Source organism: Ammodytes marinus (genome assembly GCF_949987685.1).
Source record: "Ammodytes marinus genome assembly, chromosome: 20".
Taxonomy (NCBI): Eukaryota; Metazoa; Chordata; class Actinopteri; order Uranoscopiformes; family Ammodytidae; genus Ammodytes; species Ammodytes marinus.
This window is the reverse complement of record NC_137224.1, coordinates 13,633,140-13,646,517: the sequence shown is the minus strand read 5'-3', so window position 1 is coordinate 13,646,517 and position 13,378 is coordinate 13,633,140. Positions and strand designations below refer to the sequence as shown.

At 41.8% G+C, this 13,378-nt stretch overlaps 1 protein-coding gene across 6 annotated transcripts; it reads left to right on the top strand.

Annotated features, from left to right (window-relative positions):
* Positions 1 to 6,145: 6,145 nt before the first annotated feature.
* On the top strand, positions 6,146 to 12,763 carry LOC307266554 (protein kinase C and casein kinase substrate in neurons protein 1-like). Of its 6 annotated transcripts, none has more exons than XM_080048599.1 (11): positions 6,146 to 6,324; positions 6,467 to 6,677; positions 7,848 to 7,918; positions 8,095 to 8,251; positions 8,489 to 8,724; positions 9,713 to 9,868; positions 10,284 to 10,459; positions 10,577 to 10,697; positions 11,131 to 11,198; positions 11,293 to 11,372; positions 12,103 to 12,763. In XM_080048599.1, the coding sequence occupies exons 3-11, from the start codon at positions 7,862 to 7,864 to the stop codon at positions 12,213 to 12,215; spliced, it is 1,164 nt and encodes a 387-aa protein (XP_079904725.1). In that variant the 5' UTR covers positions 6,146 to 6,324; positions 6,467 to 6,677; positions 7,848 to 7,861; the 3' UTR covers positions 12,216 to 12,763. The 6 variants fall into 6 exon arrangements, with proteins under 6 accessions (XP_079904725.1, XP_079904727.1, XP_079904726.1 ...); XM_080048601.1 differs by having other exon boundaries at positions 7,823 to 7,918; XM_080048600.1 differs by lacking the exon at positions 6,467 to 6,677.
* The last annotated feature ends 615 nt before the right edge of the window (positions 12,764 to 13,378 follow it).

Below are 13,378 nucleotides of genomic sequence, written 5' to 3'. Positions count from 1 at the left end.
ACAGACCGTTTTGTGCTGTAAAAGACAGACACCTATACACACACACACTCATATTCTCACACACACTCTGACAGATGGATTCTCACACCATCTGCTGCTTAGCATTGCAGAGAAAACTTGAGTCTGAGTTCAAAGAAAAGTTGAAAAGTTGCTGCTTTAAGGCAAAGCCAAGATAACGTGTTACTGTTATTGCGGCTTCACCAGAAAAACTGGTGAAAACAAACACGTAAGAGTATCATCCAACATCAATTGTGTAGCTTTAAGCAGATCAGAGTAGGTAACGGCTGTGAGTACTGGAGCCAAAGTCAGAATATGAGAGAAAATGTTTTGTTTGTAAATTATGATAGAAGAAAATGATAGACAACAATAGTATTCCTTTTATATGTTTGCCATATCTCCCACAAAGGTTGCCCCAATAAGCTTTGTATGTGTGTACTTTGCGAGCACTTAATATGTCTTACATGTTAAACAGGATTCACTATTGGTAGAGCCATTTGTTTTGTACTAAGTGCTGATTGCAATCATTCATTTTCAGACTGGTCAGGGTATTTATAACTGTTCAATTCAATTTGGGTGCATAACGAGGACATACAAATGTGGAGAAATCATTCTTGTGAAATTACCTTTTATTATTTTCCCGATTATTCAATACGAAGGTAGGGAAATTCGGTTGAGGAACTGAAAAGGATATGCGTGTTGTTTCAAGCAGCATGACCTCTTTTCTCAATTTTTACTGGTGTTTATGGCCACAGCACAGGTCAAAGGATGGAGCCATCCTCTTTGATGCCATAATGTTGACTGCTCTCTCTTTCTCACACAGCAGGTGCGATCAAAAAGGGCTTTTTTACTGCTTCTCTGTCTGCCTGACTTCCTCAACCTTCAACCTCTGTGAGTCTGTGTGTGTGTCTGGTTTTTGTGCGTGTGAGTGTTTCGTTAGCCTGTGTTGGTGGCCAAATGCTTTCCCTGACCTACACCTCTCTATTTCTAATATTTCCAAAACACATTTATAACAGTCAAAAATTATAATTGTTTTTTTCCCCTCAATAGCTGACTATCCCAATCTTTTTCCATGTTCCACATTTTCCCCCTGGAAAAGAAATTCTGACCCACTTTTCAAAAGTTTTTTTTCTGAATGATAAACTTGAAGTAAAAGCTGTATATGTTATTTAAATGTGAACATGAACGCCCTGGGATTTTTTACACATGACAGTTAAGTCATTCCCTGCAGTGAATTGAACTGTAAGACAGAAACACATCATTTATAGATCAATATGTAATGATGATGATGACAATGATAACATAAAATATATATAAATAGTATAATAAAGATAATAATATTAAGTTTGTAAACATTTTTAAGAATATCCGTCTTCCAACTAGTGTGGAAAAATTATTTGAAGCTTTTTGTTTTTCTGTTTTGTTTCTGTTTTGTTTTTTTTTCTCTACTGCTCGCCATGTGGTGACCCCAGTGAAGCTGACACATGTAAGTTAATGTGTATTCTCTCTGTGTGAGTTTAAAGTTATGACTCTGTATTCTCATGCTGAGTGCAATGGACTATTCTGAGAAGTGACAGGACTGAGCAGTAGCGTAAAAAAGCATTACATTCAATGATTTAAAAGAGTATTTTAGGTCTAGTGAAATGCATAATGAATATGACTACATACAGTATGAGTAAGTATGCAGAGATTAAAGGTATATATGTAAATTTATATAAAAAATATAAAGTTTTGCTTTAAATAAAATACAGTATATACTGATAAACAATATGATAGAGGTACAACTAAGGTGTTGAAATAAATGCTAAAATAAACAATGGCCCTGTCGTGATTCTCATTGCTCCATGGATTCCCTCTTGTGACAGATTCACATAATGATCCAATTTAAAGTGCTGTGTTTGAGTGGAGTCATTTGGCAGCAGCCCGTTCTCAGCCCTGCGGTGGCTGAACACAACATTGTTTTCAGGTCCAGGATTATTTTCCCATCAGGCTCGGTGAGCTAATAGGACAAAAAGAGTAAAGCTCAGGGGAAGGGAGAAGATGAGATGGCTTAATTCAAAGCAAGCAGTGGCCTCATTCATGCAGCAAACCCAAAGATGCCTGTAGGGCATGAAAAACAATGAGAAACAACTTGAAAGAAGACACGTTACATTGTTCGCTAGCAGGGCGGATAGTTTAACGTTCATGGGAGAAAACTGTAAACCTAAAGCTGTTGTTTCTTGAGGTTGGGGCCAGGTTGACTCTTATTTATATTTCTGTAGTTGTAGCCTGCACATAGTTAGCGACATTGCAGATGTCAGGGCTTGTTTTTCTCTGTGGGGGGATGAAGCCACAGGCTGCCAGTTTTCTTCTCTCAGAGAAAATCACTGCCGGGATGAACACCACTCTCCCAAAATGTAGTCCTTCGTTTAGAATTTCCATGATGTTGGTGTTCGAGAGCGGTGTCTAACACATTGGTCCAAAATCTCCCCTGTAGGTGTTCAAGGGTCAAGGGTTGAGATGTGCTGACTGCGTAGGCCATACCATCATCAAACACCCGCATTTGTTATGTTATTGTTGATCCTTGAATGAGGGTTTTCCCTTAAATGTGTCACCCATCTTTATTTTCATTGGAGGGTGACTAAATGATTATGGGAAAACTGATGTCAGATGTAGGGGAGAACGGGGGAATGTAAGCCATCTGGTAATGTGAGACACCCCCTGTATCTAGGCAATGGAACACATTTTTGGTCATGTGAGATATATGTTTTGAAGTCCCTCTCATTTCCCCTTGGCCATGAAAGAGAGGACCTCATGGTGATGTTGTAAGCATGTTTTTTTCACAAAAATTTCTTTTTTGCTTGTAAAAGTACATTTTCTAGCTGTCAACTTAATCGATTGCTGTGCCAAAGCAAATTGATTCAGGTAGAAAAACTTCTATCATACATGTTGATGAACTACCAACATATGAAATCATGTGATGATGATAACTGAAGATTAGCCTGATTTGCTGAGAGAGGTAGTTTTTTCTCAAATTGTGGCATTGGGGTAAAGTGAGACAAATGCTGTGGGGTAAAGTGAGACAGTGTCTGTGCCGTCTTTTAATGAATCCATTATATTTGAGGTAGCAAGGAGACTAGTTTGAATAAGACAAAAGACAATGTGGGCTGGAGGTGGGGGTTGACGGTTGAAGGGATGTCAGCAAGGGCATGGTTTGGCACGTATTTATGTGGGGGACAGGAGAGTGACCTTTAACACCAATAGACTCTAAGTAATATGTCTTTATTCAATGAATGATCCCAATAAAACAAATGCAGAAAAATATTAATCAAAGACTCAAAAGGTGGAAAATGACAGCTGGGTCTAGTCCTGTGTTCTGAGTCCCAGGCTGTTCTAGTTGGTTCTGATTGTTCTTTGCTCTGACCCCCACACACTAGCTGGCTCTAAGGGTCCTGTGTTCTGACCCCCAGACTGTGTTTTAATCTAACTGGTTATATCTGTCATTTGAATGTTAATTATTGAATATGAATTATATGGTGTATTTGATCAGAGTTACTTTCAAGTGTTTAGAAAATGTTTTTCTTAATTGACCAAACCCCATGATGTTGTTACTCATCCGACATTAGTTTGGGAATATTTGGTTGTCAAGCTAGCAGTCAGGATTGTAACTCTTACAAGATTTGTTGTTATGGTAGTTTCAGAGTGGAAAAGGTAAGTTCACCTTGATTTCTCAGGTCTGTCTCAGTTTACCCCACAGTTGGGGTAAACTCAGACACATATTTTCACTGCCCTTTGTCATGAATACATTCTGCTAATGCCCTTTTCTAGGAAACATCCTGAAGTAATGGGAAATGTGTAAATTTGACTGATAAATCATTTTAGCTCCCTTAGAGGGAAGCAAATGTAAAAAGTGTCTCACATTACACAGGACTAGACCCAGCTGTCATTTTCCATCTTTTGAGACTTTGATTAATATTTTTCTGCATTTGTTTTATTGGGATCATTCAGAGGGAAGCAAATGTAAAAAGTGTCTCACATTACCCCATTCTCCCCTATGTTAAAATGGCGCTTTACAATGACGTGAGATCCGTAAGCAAAATTCCATTCACCTTTATTGTAGTGGGTTGAGGCAGAAAGAAGACTTAAACCTCTCAAATTACTTGGGCACATCAAGTAGTGACTAGCACCATCACTAGATAACACTAGTGTGTGTTTCGTTTGAATACAATTAGGGTTAGGGTTAGTTAGTTTTCATGGTGTAGTATCCAAAAAAAACTTTATATTTCTCACAGTGCCATTCCGGAATCTCTTCTTTATAAAGTCGAAACAGTCAGGTTGCGTTCCGAATCGCATACTTTCTACTATATAGTATGTAGAAAAAAGATTTAGGATGTCCCGATTCTTATGGCCAGATTTAGGATGGTTAGAAGTACCCGGATGTCCTACTTCATGCGGCCAAGATTGTTAGTGTTGAAAAGTGCATCCTATTTGGGCGATTCTGACCCACAATCCAGTGCGCACGTGAAGTGACGTAACATCGACGAAGCCTCCATATGAAAACAAACGGGGATGCGACGGATACAAAAGCAAGAGGCAAGATCAAGGCGCGATGTTATGATGAAATAAGAGAGAAAAGTATGTCCCAATAGTATGCCTACTGCATCCTAACTAGATTATTTTTATCGTCGGATGTAGTATGTAGAATAGAAAAAAGAAAGAGTATGCGATTCGGAACGCAACCCCAGTGTTGAAAAGTGCATCCTATTTGGGCGATTCTGACCCACAATCCAGTGCGCACGTGAAGTGACGTAACATCGACGAAGCCTCCATATGAAAACAAACGGGGATGCGACGGATATAAAAGCAAGAGGCAAGATCAAGGCGCAATGTTATGATGAAATAAGAGAGTAAAGTATGTCCCAATAGTATGCCTACTGCATCCTAACTAGATTATTTTTATCGTCGGATGTAGTATGTAGAATAGAAAAAAGAAAGAGTATGCGATTCGTAACGCAACCTCAGTTTGAGAGCCTGTCTCTTTAAGCCCCGCCTACCAAAAAGCCCAGTCTGCTCTGATTGGCCCTGACTCTAACTACCAGTTGTATCTGGGGATGTGGCTTAACACAGGTAGAGGTGGTGGTAAGATAGGTTGGTAATGAGGGGGACTGGCTTCTCCCCTTGTGACATCATATATGGGGAAAACAGTCTAAATTTTACGTTTAAAAAATGTTTAACGGCAGGCAGACCATAACTACCTGTGTTTCCTGAATTGTAAAAAATCAAAGTTCACTTTGCTTCACCAACATCATGTTACCAATATTAATCTGACATATTCCCGTATATATTACTCAACATCATTGTAAATGAGGGTCACCCCTCATTTGATCTTTCGAGGATACATAAAGGAAATTAAAATATAAATACATTACCTCATCACGATGCATCCTGCATTCTCGTAGAAACAATACCACTTTTGTCAAAAAGTGTGCTAGAACATGAGACACAAATTGGCCTTTTTTCAAAGTTGTAGTGGGTGTCCTTTTTCTTTATTTCATGTAAAGGGAACTTCCAATTCCAATTTGTGTCATCATAAAACCTACAGGAAAACACATCCAAGTTGATCTCAAATCTCAGCAACCACCAATGAGGAAAAAATAGCTCTTGCATGGTGGGTGGTCGTTAAGATACTGTGGCTCTGGGGGAGCTGTAAGAAATGAGTCGATGTTTGAAAGAGTCTAATTATATACAAAAAAACACAAAACAAAGATGCAGCAGCAATTGAACTGCTACAGTGGATGACATTCGTGTTCCCTTTTTTAACTTCTGGCTCCTGACCAGAAGCACAATGATTGAACAGTGTGTTGTTTGGGTGAACATACTGTCCTCTCTTTACGAGGCCTGACCACAAAAGAGAAGGCCAGGTTCACAAAGGGGCACAGGGGCTAACGTATGACACCCAGGCAGTCACACACACCCGCTAATAAGCTCACATGACCCTGTGCCACTCTGACACAATTCTGTTACCAGCCGACGGTCAAAATGAAGGGTTCGGCATCTCATTAGCACCATATCGAGAGAGACACACACATGGGAGGGATGGGCCGGGGGAGAGAGTGAGAAGGAGGGGGATTCTTCCAGCTGTTTCTTCTAATAGCAGAGTGAAGGCAAAGTGAGAGGGTTGACGGTCAAAGAGAAGCCTACACGTCCTGAAAGGGACGAAGCCAGTGGGTTGAAGAAGCAGAGGATGGGGTTGAAGTAGGGAGCAGAGGAGAACAAGAAAGAAAAATTTCCCCTGGCATGACTGTCAACTAAAATATCACATCAGACAGGGAGGAAAGCAGCAGCGAGGTAAGTTTGTTTCCTCTCCCTCTCTTGTTTGCCCTGAAACCAATTAGCAGTGTGAGTGATTACCATGCAAATGCTCTGATTTGTTTAACTTACTTTCTCTCTGCTTGCTTGGATTGTGTCTTTGTCCCACGCCCACTTTCAGGATCAACAAACGTGTGTGTGTAACTTTAAGTGCCAGGGGGAAACTGGGTCAGCCAGAGAGAGAGGGAGAGAGGGATGTGTTAGAGGAAAAGAGACACACTGGGAGAAGGGGGGGAGACGGACAGAGAAATGGAGAGAAATCCTCGGCAAGCCCTTGAACTACTGTAACAAGTGGTCACTTGAGTAATCACTGGTGATTCAGAGAGAGAAATGTAAGTGCTGCTTTCTCCCAGGCATGGCTGCTCGGTTGCTACTTTTTGCGTCTTGCTGGCTTGTGTTTTTTAAGCCTATAATTACTTTGGAAATATATTCCTGTGTGATGAAATGAGAGGATGTCTCTGTTTCTCTTCCGTTGATCTGCTTGGACGAGAACAGATTCAGCAAAAAGTCCAAAAAAGTCAATCTTAAATTGAGACTTCGGGGAGACACTGCCATGTTTCCATTTGCAGAGGCTTCCAACAAACTGAAAGAAAATGATGAATGTAAATGCTAATATGAGCATGAAAACCTGCCAGCTTGAGGGAAAGAAAACTCCTCCATGAGTCTGACTCTCCGTCACGATTGGTCTTGTGATGAGGTGTGGTTAGTCACTTTCATATAACTCAGCCAGCAATTTGTCAGTGTGTTACCCAGACAGAAATAGGCCCTAAAGCGACGGCGTCCTTTGCATGTATGTGCAAGCATCTCCCGTCTTTGTTTAATCAGCCATCTGCCCCTAATGCATGCTTTGCTCTGCATGCTTTCTAAAAAGAATTCTCTTTATTCCTGTAAAATCGGCATTCACACGTGTTTGCCAAATCAGAACCCTGCCTCTGTTGGCGCCCTTGCGGTCACAATCTTCTGAATCGAATGGCAGTTAGGAGTGAGAGTGGGAGACAGTTGGTTCTAATAGGCCTTGTATTAGTCAGAGCAAAGGGAATGATGACCTTTCCCTGCTGTTTATTTTGGGAAGGCAACAGGAAGAATGCCGGAGCAGCTGTTCTATTCCTGTTGGCAGATCCCACCCCTGTGAATTCCAGTCTGCCACTGCTACAGCCCTCCCCTTACTCACGCACGCAGGGTTTGAATGTATCCAAGCACTGAACATTGTAAATAACACCTCGTCACCATCGTCTAAGTTGTTATGGCAATAAGCTTAGCAACAGGCGCACACACACACACTGTAAGGTTGCAAGGCTGCCAATTATGCCCAGCCATGCAGGGGCAACAGCTCTATCTCTGAGGAAGTATCTGCACGCCGCACAATGATGACACCCAACCTGTTGCATGATAATCAGTGTAACCTGTCTTCCAATAAAGGACACACTTGTTAGGCTTCGTAACCAGTCTAGCAACTCTCTCGCACAACAAAAAACAGCTGTATGTCTTGCCTTCTGAGACAGACACGTTCCCCAAGATGGCGGCCCTTCCCAAAGATCCAAACGAGGATGCAAAGAAACTGAGCTTCTGGATGGTGAGGATACTATTAATGCTCAAATCTAAGGGATACAACACAACCCTAGGACTTGCTAGCTAAACCCAAAACTGTGCTCACGTGTGTTTCTGAATGTTCACCTCATCCTGGTGGGGTGGAGTTCTGCAGGCCTGTTATTCTCACGCATCATCGCCCATCTTTCCCCTCCCGTACAGCCGAGGAATTATGTGCGCACAGTGCACCGAACTGACCAGTCCTTCCAGGCCTGCAACGACCTGGTGGCATGCTTCACGGAGAGAGCCAAGGTAGAGAAAGCTTACGCCCAGCAGCTCAGCCAGTGGAGCAGCAAGTGGAAGTCCATAGTGGATTCTCGTGAGTATATATGACAGGGAGCCTCGCATGGCCTATCAGAGAGCAAACAGTCCCAGGCCTTTTTGATGATGTTAGCCCTCATCAAGTTCATAAAATAAATGGCTGCATCTGTGCTGTGTTTAAAACTTTCCAGTTGACAAATGATGGAGGTCATTATTTCTCATTTGTTTCCATGACTCACCTCATGTGCTCTCCGTTCGGCCGTCCATCAGTCTGCCTTCTCTCTGTTTCCCCCAGGGCCACTTTATGGCTCGCTCATGAGGGCGTGGCAATGTTTCTTCACCTCCACTGAGCGCCTGTCTGCCCTGCACTCCACCATCTCCCAGTCACTCGCCGTAGAGGAAGGGGAGCGGGTGAAGACATGGCAGAAGGACATATTTCCAAAGAAACTCTTCTGTGGCTTCAAGGAGAGCTACGACAACAACACAAGTTTTACACGTGCGCAGAAGCCCTGGTCCAAAAAGCTGATAAAGGTAATAGGGCTTGTAATGGTTGTCACACACACAGTAAGCAGCAATGGTGTAGTTACTTAAGGCCCACTTGCTTTGCAAACTCCAGACCACAAGATTCATTTATTCAAACTTTATTGAATCTTAATAGATCATATTACTAATTTAAAACTAAATTATCATTTTAAATCAAAATTATGTTGAAGCAACTGCAGGTTGAGATGGTTAGTTTGATAGTAGGGATTTAAGCTAACCAATTGATAATATATTGAGTTTTAAAGTGCACTGTAGGATATTCTATGAGTAGTGGGCAGAGGCTAAAAGCAGATAACTCTAGTTCAGTATCAGATGCAGGTGAAAGCTCATAAAGAAATGTTGTATGAGGACCTTTAAGTAATAGTTAGATATTATTGTATTATTATTCATACATCCAATCCATAATCCATACAAAATCTAAAGTGTAAAATCGGCACATTCAGTTTTTTTTTTGTGGTGGGGGGTGGTACCAGAAGTTCAAGTAATAGTAATACACCCCTGTAGTAAGGGCCTTTACCAGCTGCTGGCTCTAGCTTCACCTTTAGCAAACAGATATGAGAGTGTGGTCAATCTCGTCTTTTACCATTATTTTTTTATTGCTGTTATCACAAGACTTGCTTTGTTCTCTCCAGAGCAAGAGATAATGAACATATGATATGAGGTAACCACCTTCAGTGATAAAGGGCAGATTGTCATGTTTCCTCGAGATCATGAAACAATTAACTTGTTACCAACAGATAAAAACAATAAAAGACATTTCAAGCATGGCTATTCTCGGCTTCCATAAAAACAAACTTAACTGACCCAAAATTCAACTTTGAGTTACAAATATGGAAGATGAAGTAGCCAACAATACTAAGGGTATGTCTGCAAGAAAGTTTATGTTTTTTTTCTTTATAGGAGTATTGACCAAGATGTCAAACTTTTCCTTTGAGTAAATAATACGTATGTGTGTGTGAATGTGTGCATTCGACAGCTCGAGAAAGCCAGAGGTTCATATCACAAGTTGTGTCAGAGGGAGGCAACAGCCCTCGACAAAGAGAAACAAGCAAATGAAAACTCTGAGATGAGTCCGGAGAAGAAGCAGAAAATCACAGATGCCAGAGAGAAGGTCACAGGCGAGAAAGAAAAGGTGAGGACCAATGTTAATGCACTGCACAGCTTCACAGCATGTGCGTCATGCATGTTTAATAAGGGCTTCATTCACAGCACATTATAATTCACTATCACTGATTCACGATGACAACATGCCGTAACAGATAAACATGTTGCATTCCAGAAAAAGTATTTATTCAGTTGAGGAACTAACAACTCTAAACACTAGCCTCATCCTTAAGTTTCTAGTCCAAGCATTTCCCTTGTATGGAGATGTGTTATTGTTACTCTGCTCAATGTTTATAGTGCCCAGCATGGGAAAAAGTAAAGAGCGGCAGATGATTTATACATTTTAGATTGTCCTGCCATTAAAGAAAACCAGCAGATGTTCCTCCTGAGGGGGTGCATGGCAAATTCTCACCATAAAACTTGTTCTTGTGAGCCGCCTGCAGAGTAGGGAGAACTACGAGAAAATTCTAGAAGACGTGACGTCCTACACGCCCCGCTACATGGAGGAGATGGAAGCCATTTTCGAACAGTCGCAGGAGGAGGAGAGGAAGAGGATCAGCTTCCTGAAACAGGTCTTCCTCTCCATCCACAGACATCTGGACGTCACCAACAACGAGAGGTGAGCAGCTGCCAAATGAACTGAGGTGGTGCAGTAAAGCACAGTGCGTGTGACGGCTAGGCTAAATGCAGAGCAGGTGTTTTTGTGTATTTATTGGCCCCTTCAACCTTGTGTCAGCGTGAAGGCGGTGTACGGCGAGCTCCACCAGACACTGATGTCCATCGATGAGCAAGAAGATGTCAAATGGTGGAAGAACAACCACGGTCCCGGCATGCCCACCGACTGGCCAAAGGTTCAGGTATGTTACCATGTTCCACCTCTAGTGAGTAGAGGGAAAAAACACACGCACTCTTGGTACGACTGGATTGAAACAACAGTGAAAGGATAAGTCACAGCCTTCAGCAGAAACTTTACAGGAACATCAGGAACCTAAGGTGGAAATATCTTCTGAAATGACCATTTATTTATTTATTTTTCCACCTTCATTTAAGAAGAGCATGGTCTTGCACATTGTCTCAAACCCATATAAACAAGACTTTCTCTGTAAAAAGTTAACATTTTGGAAACAATGTGTATTCAGATCTTTGGTATGAAAAGGGTCCCACTAAGCACTGAAACAACCACAAGTTGTGTGAATAGTTGTATGGTCTTGCACTTCATTAATTCAAAGCCGTTTCACCTGCTTAAAGTGTTATAAAATGTGAAACCTAAACATTTATCTCTTCCACCAGGAATGGGTCCCACCAATAAAAAAGCTCAATAGAAAGAAGAGGGACCAGAGAAGAAAAGAGGGTAAACCGTAAGTTATCCGATGCAGTGCTTTCTGTATAGCTAACTAAAATTTTAGTCTATGTTTTGTGACTGCTCAAACATCCATGTCTCCTCCCTGTTAGTGTGATGATTGGGGGTGTGAAGGTGCGAGCTCTGTACGACTACGTGGGAGAGGAGGGTGATGAGCTGTCCTTTAAAGCAGGTGACCAAAAACAGGGATGCGTATGCTGATGACTGTCCCTTTAAATTGATGACAGACGGGCTGTTTACATTACCTGATTTCTAGGTAGTGATGTTTAAATTTGATGTTTTGTGGCCTTACCATCATTCACAACCTGTGAAGACAACAAGCCACACTCAGAGATATTTTGGAAAGTAAATGTATCTCTTTCATTCGGTACGAGTATTTTTGATGTCTTTTTACTCTACTGTGGGCAATTGGCAAACCATAATGGTGTTGGTCAGTAGGACTTTCAAAGTAAAAGTAAAAACCACTACTTATAGGGGCGCCTTTAGCTCAGTTGGTAAGGCGTCCCCCTCCCGGGCCGGGCCCAGCAGCAGACCCGGGTTCGATTCCCACCCGCGGTCGTTCGGAATCTTTCATCTCAGTGAGAGGTGACACTGCATCAACTCATTGCAATCAGGTGTGTGTAGCACTGACTGGCATTAGTTGATGCTGTGTCACTAACCACTCTCACGGAGCCGAAAAGAGTCCGGTGCCCTCACACTTTCAACACACGGACATGCACTATATTGCTTCCTGATCATTTGAATCTCGCACGCCCGGCACGAGCTAGAAAACAGCTTCACGACAGCTGGTGTCGTAAAAAATACTACCGCTTTTGTCCAAACGCCAACGGACAATTTTACTCGTAGTGGCTTTAAGGACAGATTGTTATTTTCTGCAACTCATTTTATTCCTAAAATCCCAGGTGAAATCTTCCTGAAGGTGGAGGAGGAGGACGACCAAGGCTGGTCTCGAGGAACACTGAGCGGAGGGAAGGAGGGCTTCTACCCAGCAAATTATGTTGAAGTTGCCGAGTGACGTCACAATGCTGCTGGTCCTTTCCGTATTTCTCACAAATAGTTCATTCACATGTCTTCTTAAAAGATTATTGTCATTATATTATATGTTGCAAAAACAGATTCTAAGTCAGATACAGATACAATGTGTTCACAGCCATGTTTTTTAAATGTAAGATTTGTCAAGGCCTTGATATTTTATCCTACTTGGTTTGAGTACTTCTGCAATATGAATTAACTTATCACAGACTAAAAATGTACTGTTTGTGCAGGAGCTGTATGTGTGAGTGTGTATGTGTGTTTGCATGCATGTGTGCACGTAAAGAGGAAAACAAGAGAACAAGAAAGGAGGATATTTATTTACTGCCATCATGCCTGAGTCATTACGTCACAGTAATGGCCATAGCTGATAATGAAAAATGAGGTTTACCCAGGGACAGGTTTACAATAATGGGTTCACACAAGGTTAATGTTTACTTAATAAGTATTATGCGAAGCACACAGAAGTAACTTTGACTGAGGGGGTGGATTTTCAAAATAAAATAAAAGTTTAACTGTTTTGCTTTAAAACTGTCTTGTTTTTTTCCCCCCCATGCGTGTCATCTCTATGTTCCCTCACCCGGTCTTCCCTTAGCCATACATTCCCGCAGCATCAGGGCTGGCCCTTCCATAATACACATAATGTGTTTGTGTTGTTTTTGTTTTTTTGTAGGCCATTTTCTAAGCTACTTTTTTTAAAGCATGAAAAGCAAGTGAAATTCTTTGATTTATTAATCTGAGGGAACACAGGGCTGAGTTCCCCCTCCATGATAGCTAGTACATTGTTATGATCCCAAAAGGATTAATTAACTTTGGTGGTCAAATTTAATTTTCAACTTGTTTATGGCCAAGCTATTGACAATCTGATCAGCCTCAGCTGTACTTTTGTTTTTTAATGCACATGTAAGCATGTTAACATGCTAAACCTGTAACGGCTGGACAGGGAGGACACAGGCGCAGAGACAGTACCAGTTTAAGAGGGTTTATTTAGAAGGAATCTGGGGTTTTGGGCCGGGCTCTGGAGTGGCTGACAGGCATGGGGTTCCAGGGGAAGTGCCAAGGGGAGAATCCGGGGAGACGAGCAGAGGCAGGCAAGAGCAGGCAGGCAGGCAGAGGGGTCCAGGGAGGGAGAGCTGGCTGACGAGG

Bases quoted from the DNA above. Each gene is read 5' to 3' on its own strand.
- LOC307266554 (XM_080048600.1), top strand. From the start codon at position 7,862: ATGGCGGCCCTTCCCAAAGATCCAAACGAGGATGCAAAGAAACTGAGC. The intron at 7,919-8,094 runs GTGAGGATACTA...CCTCCCGTACAG, and splicing joins AGAAACTGAGCTTCTGGATG to CCGAGGAATTATGTGCGCAC. The intron at 8,252-8,488 runs GTGAGTATATAT...TGTTTCCCCCAG, and splicing joins GAAGTCCATAGTGGATTCTC to GGCCACTTTATGGCTCGCTC.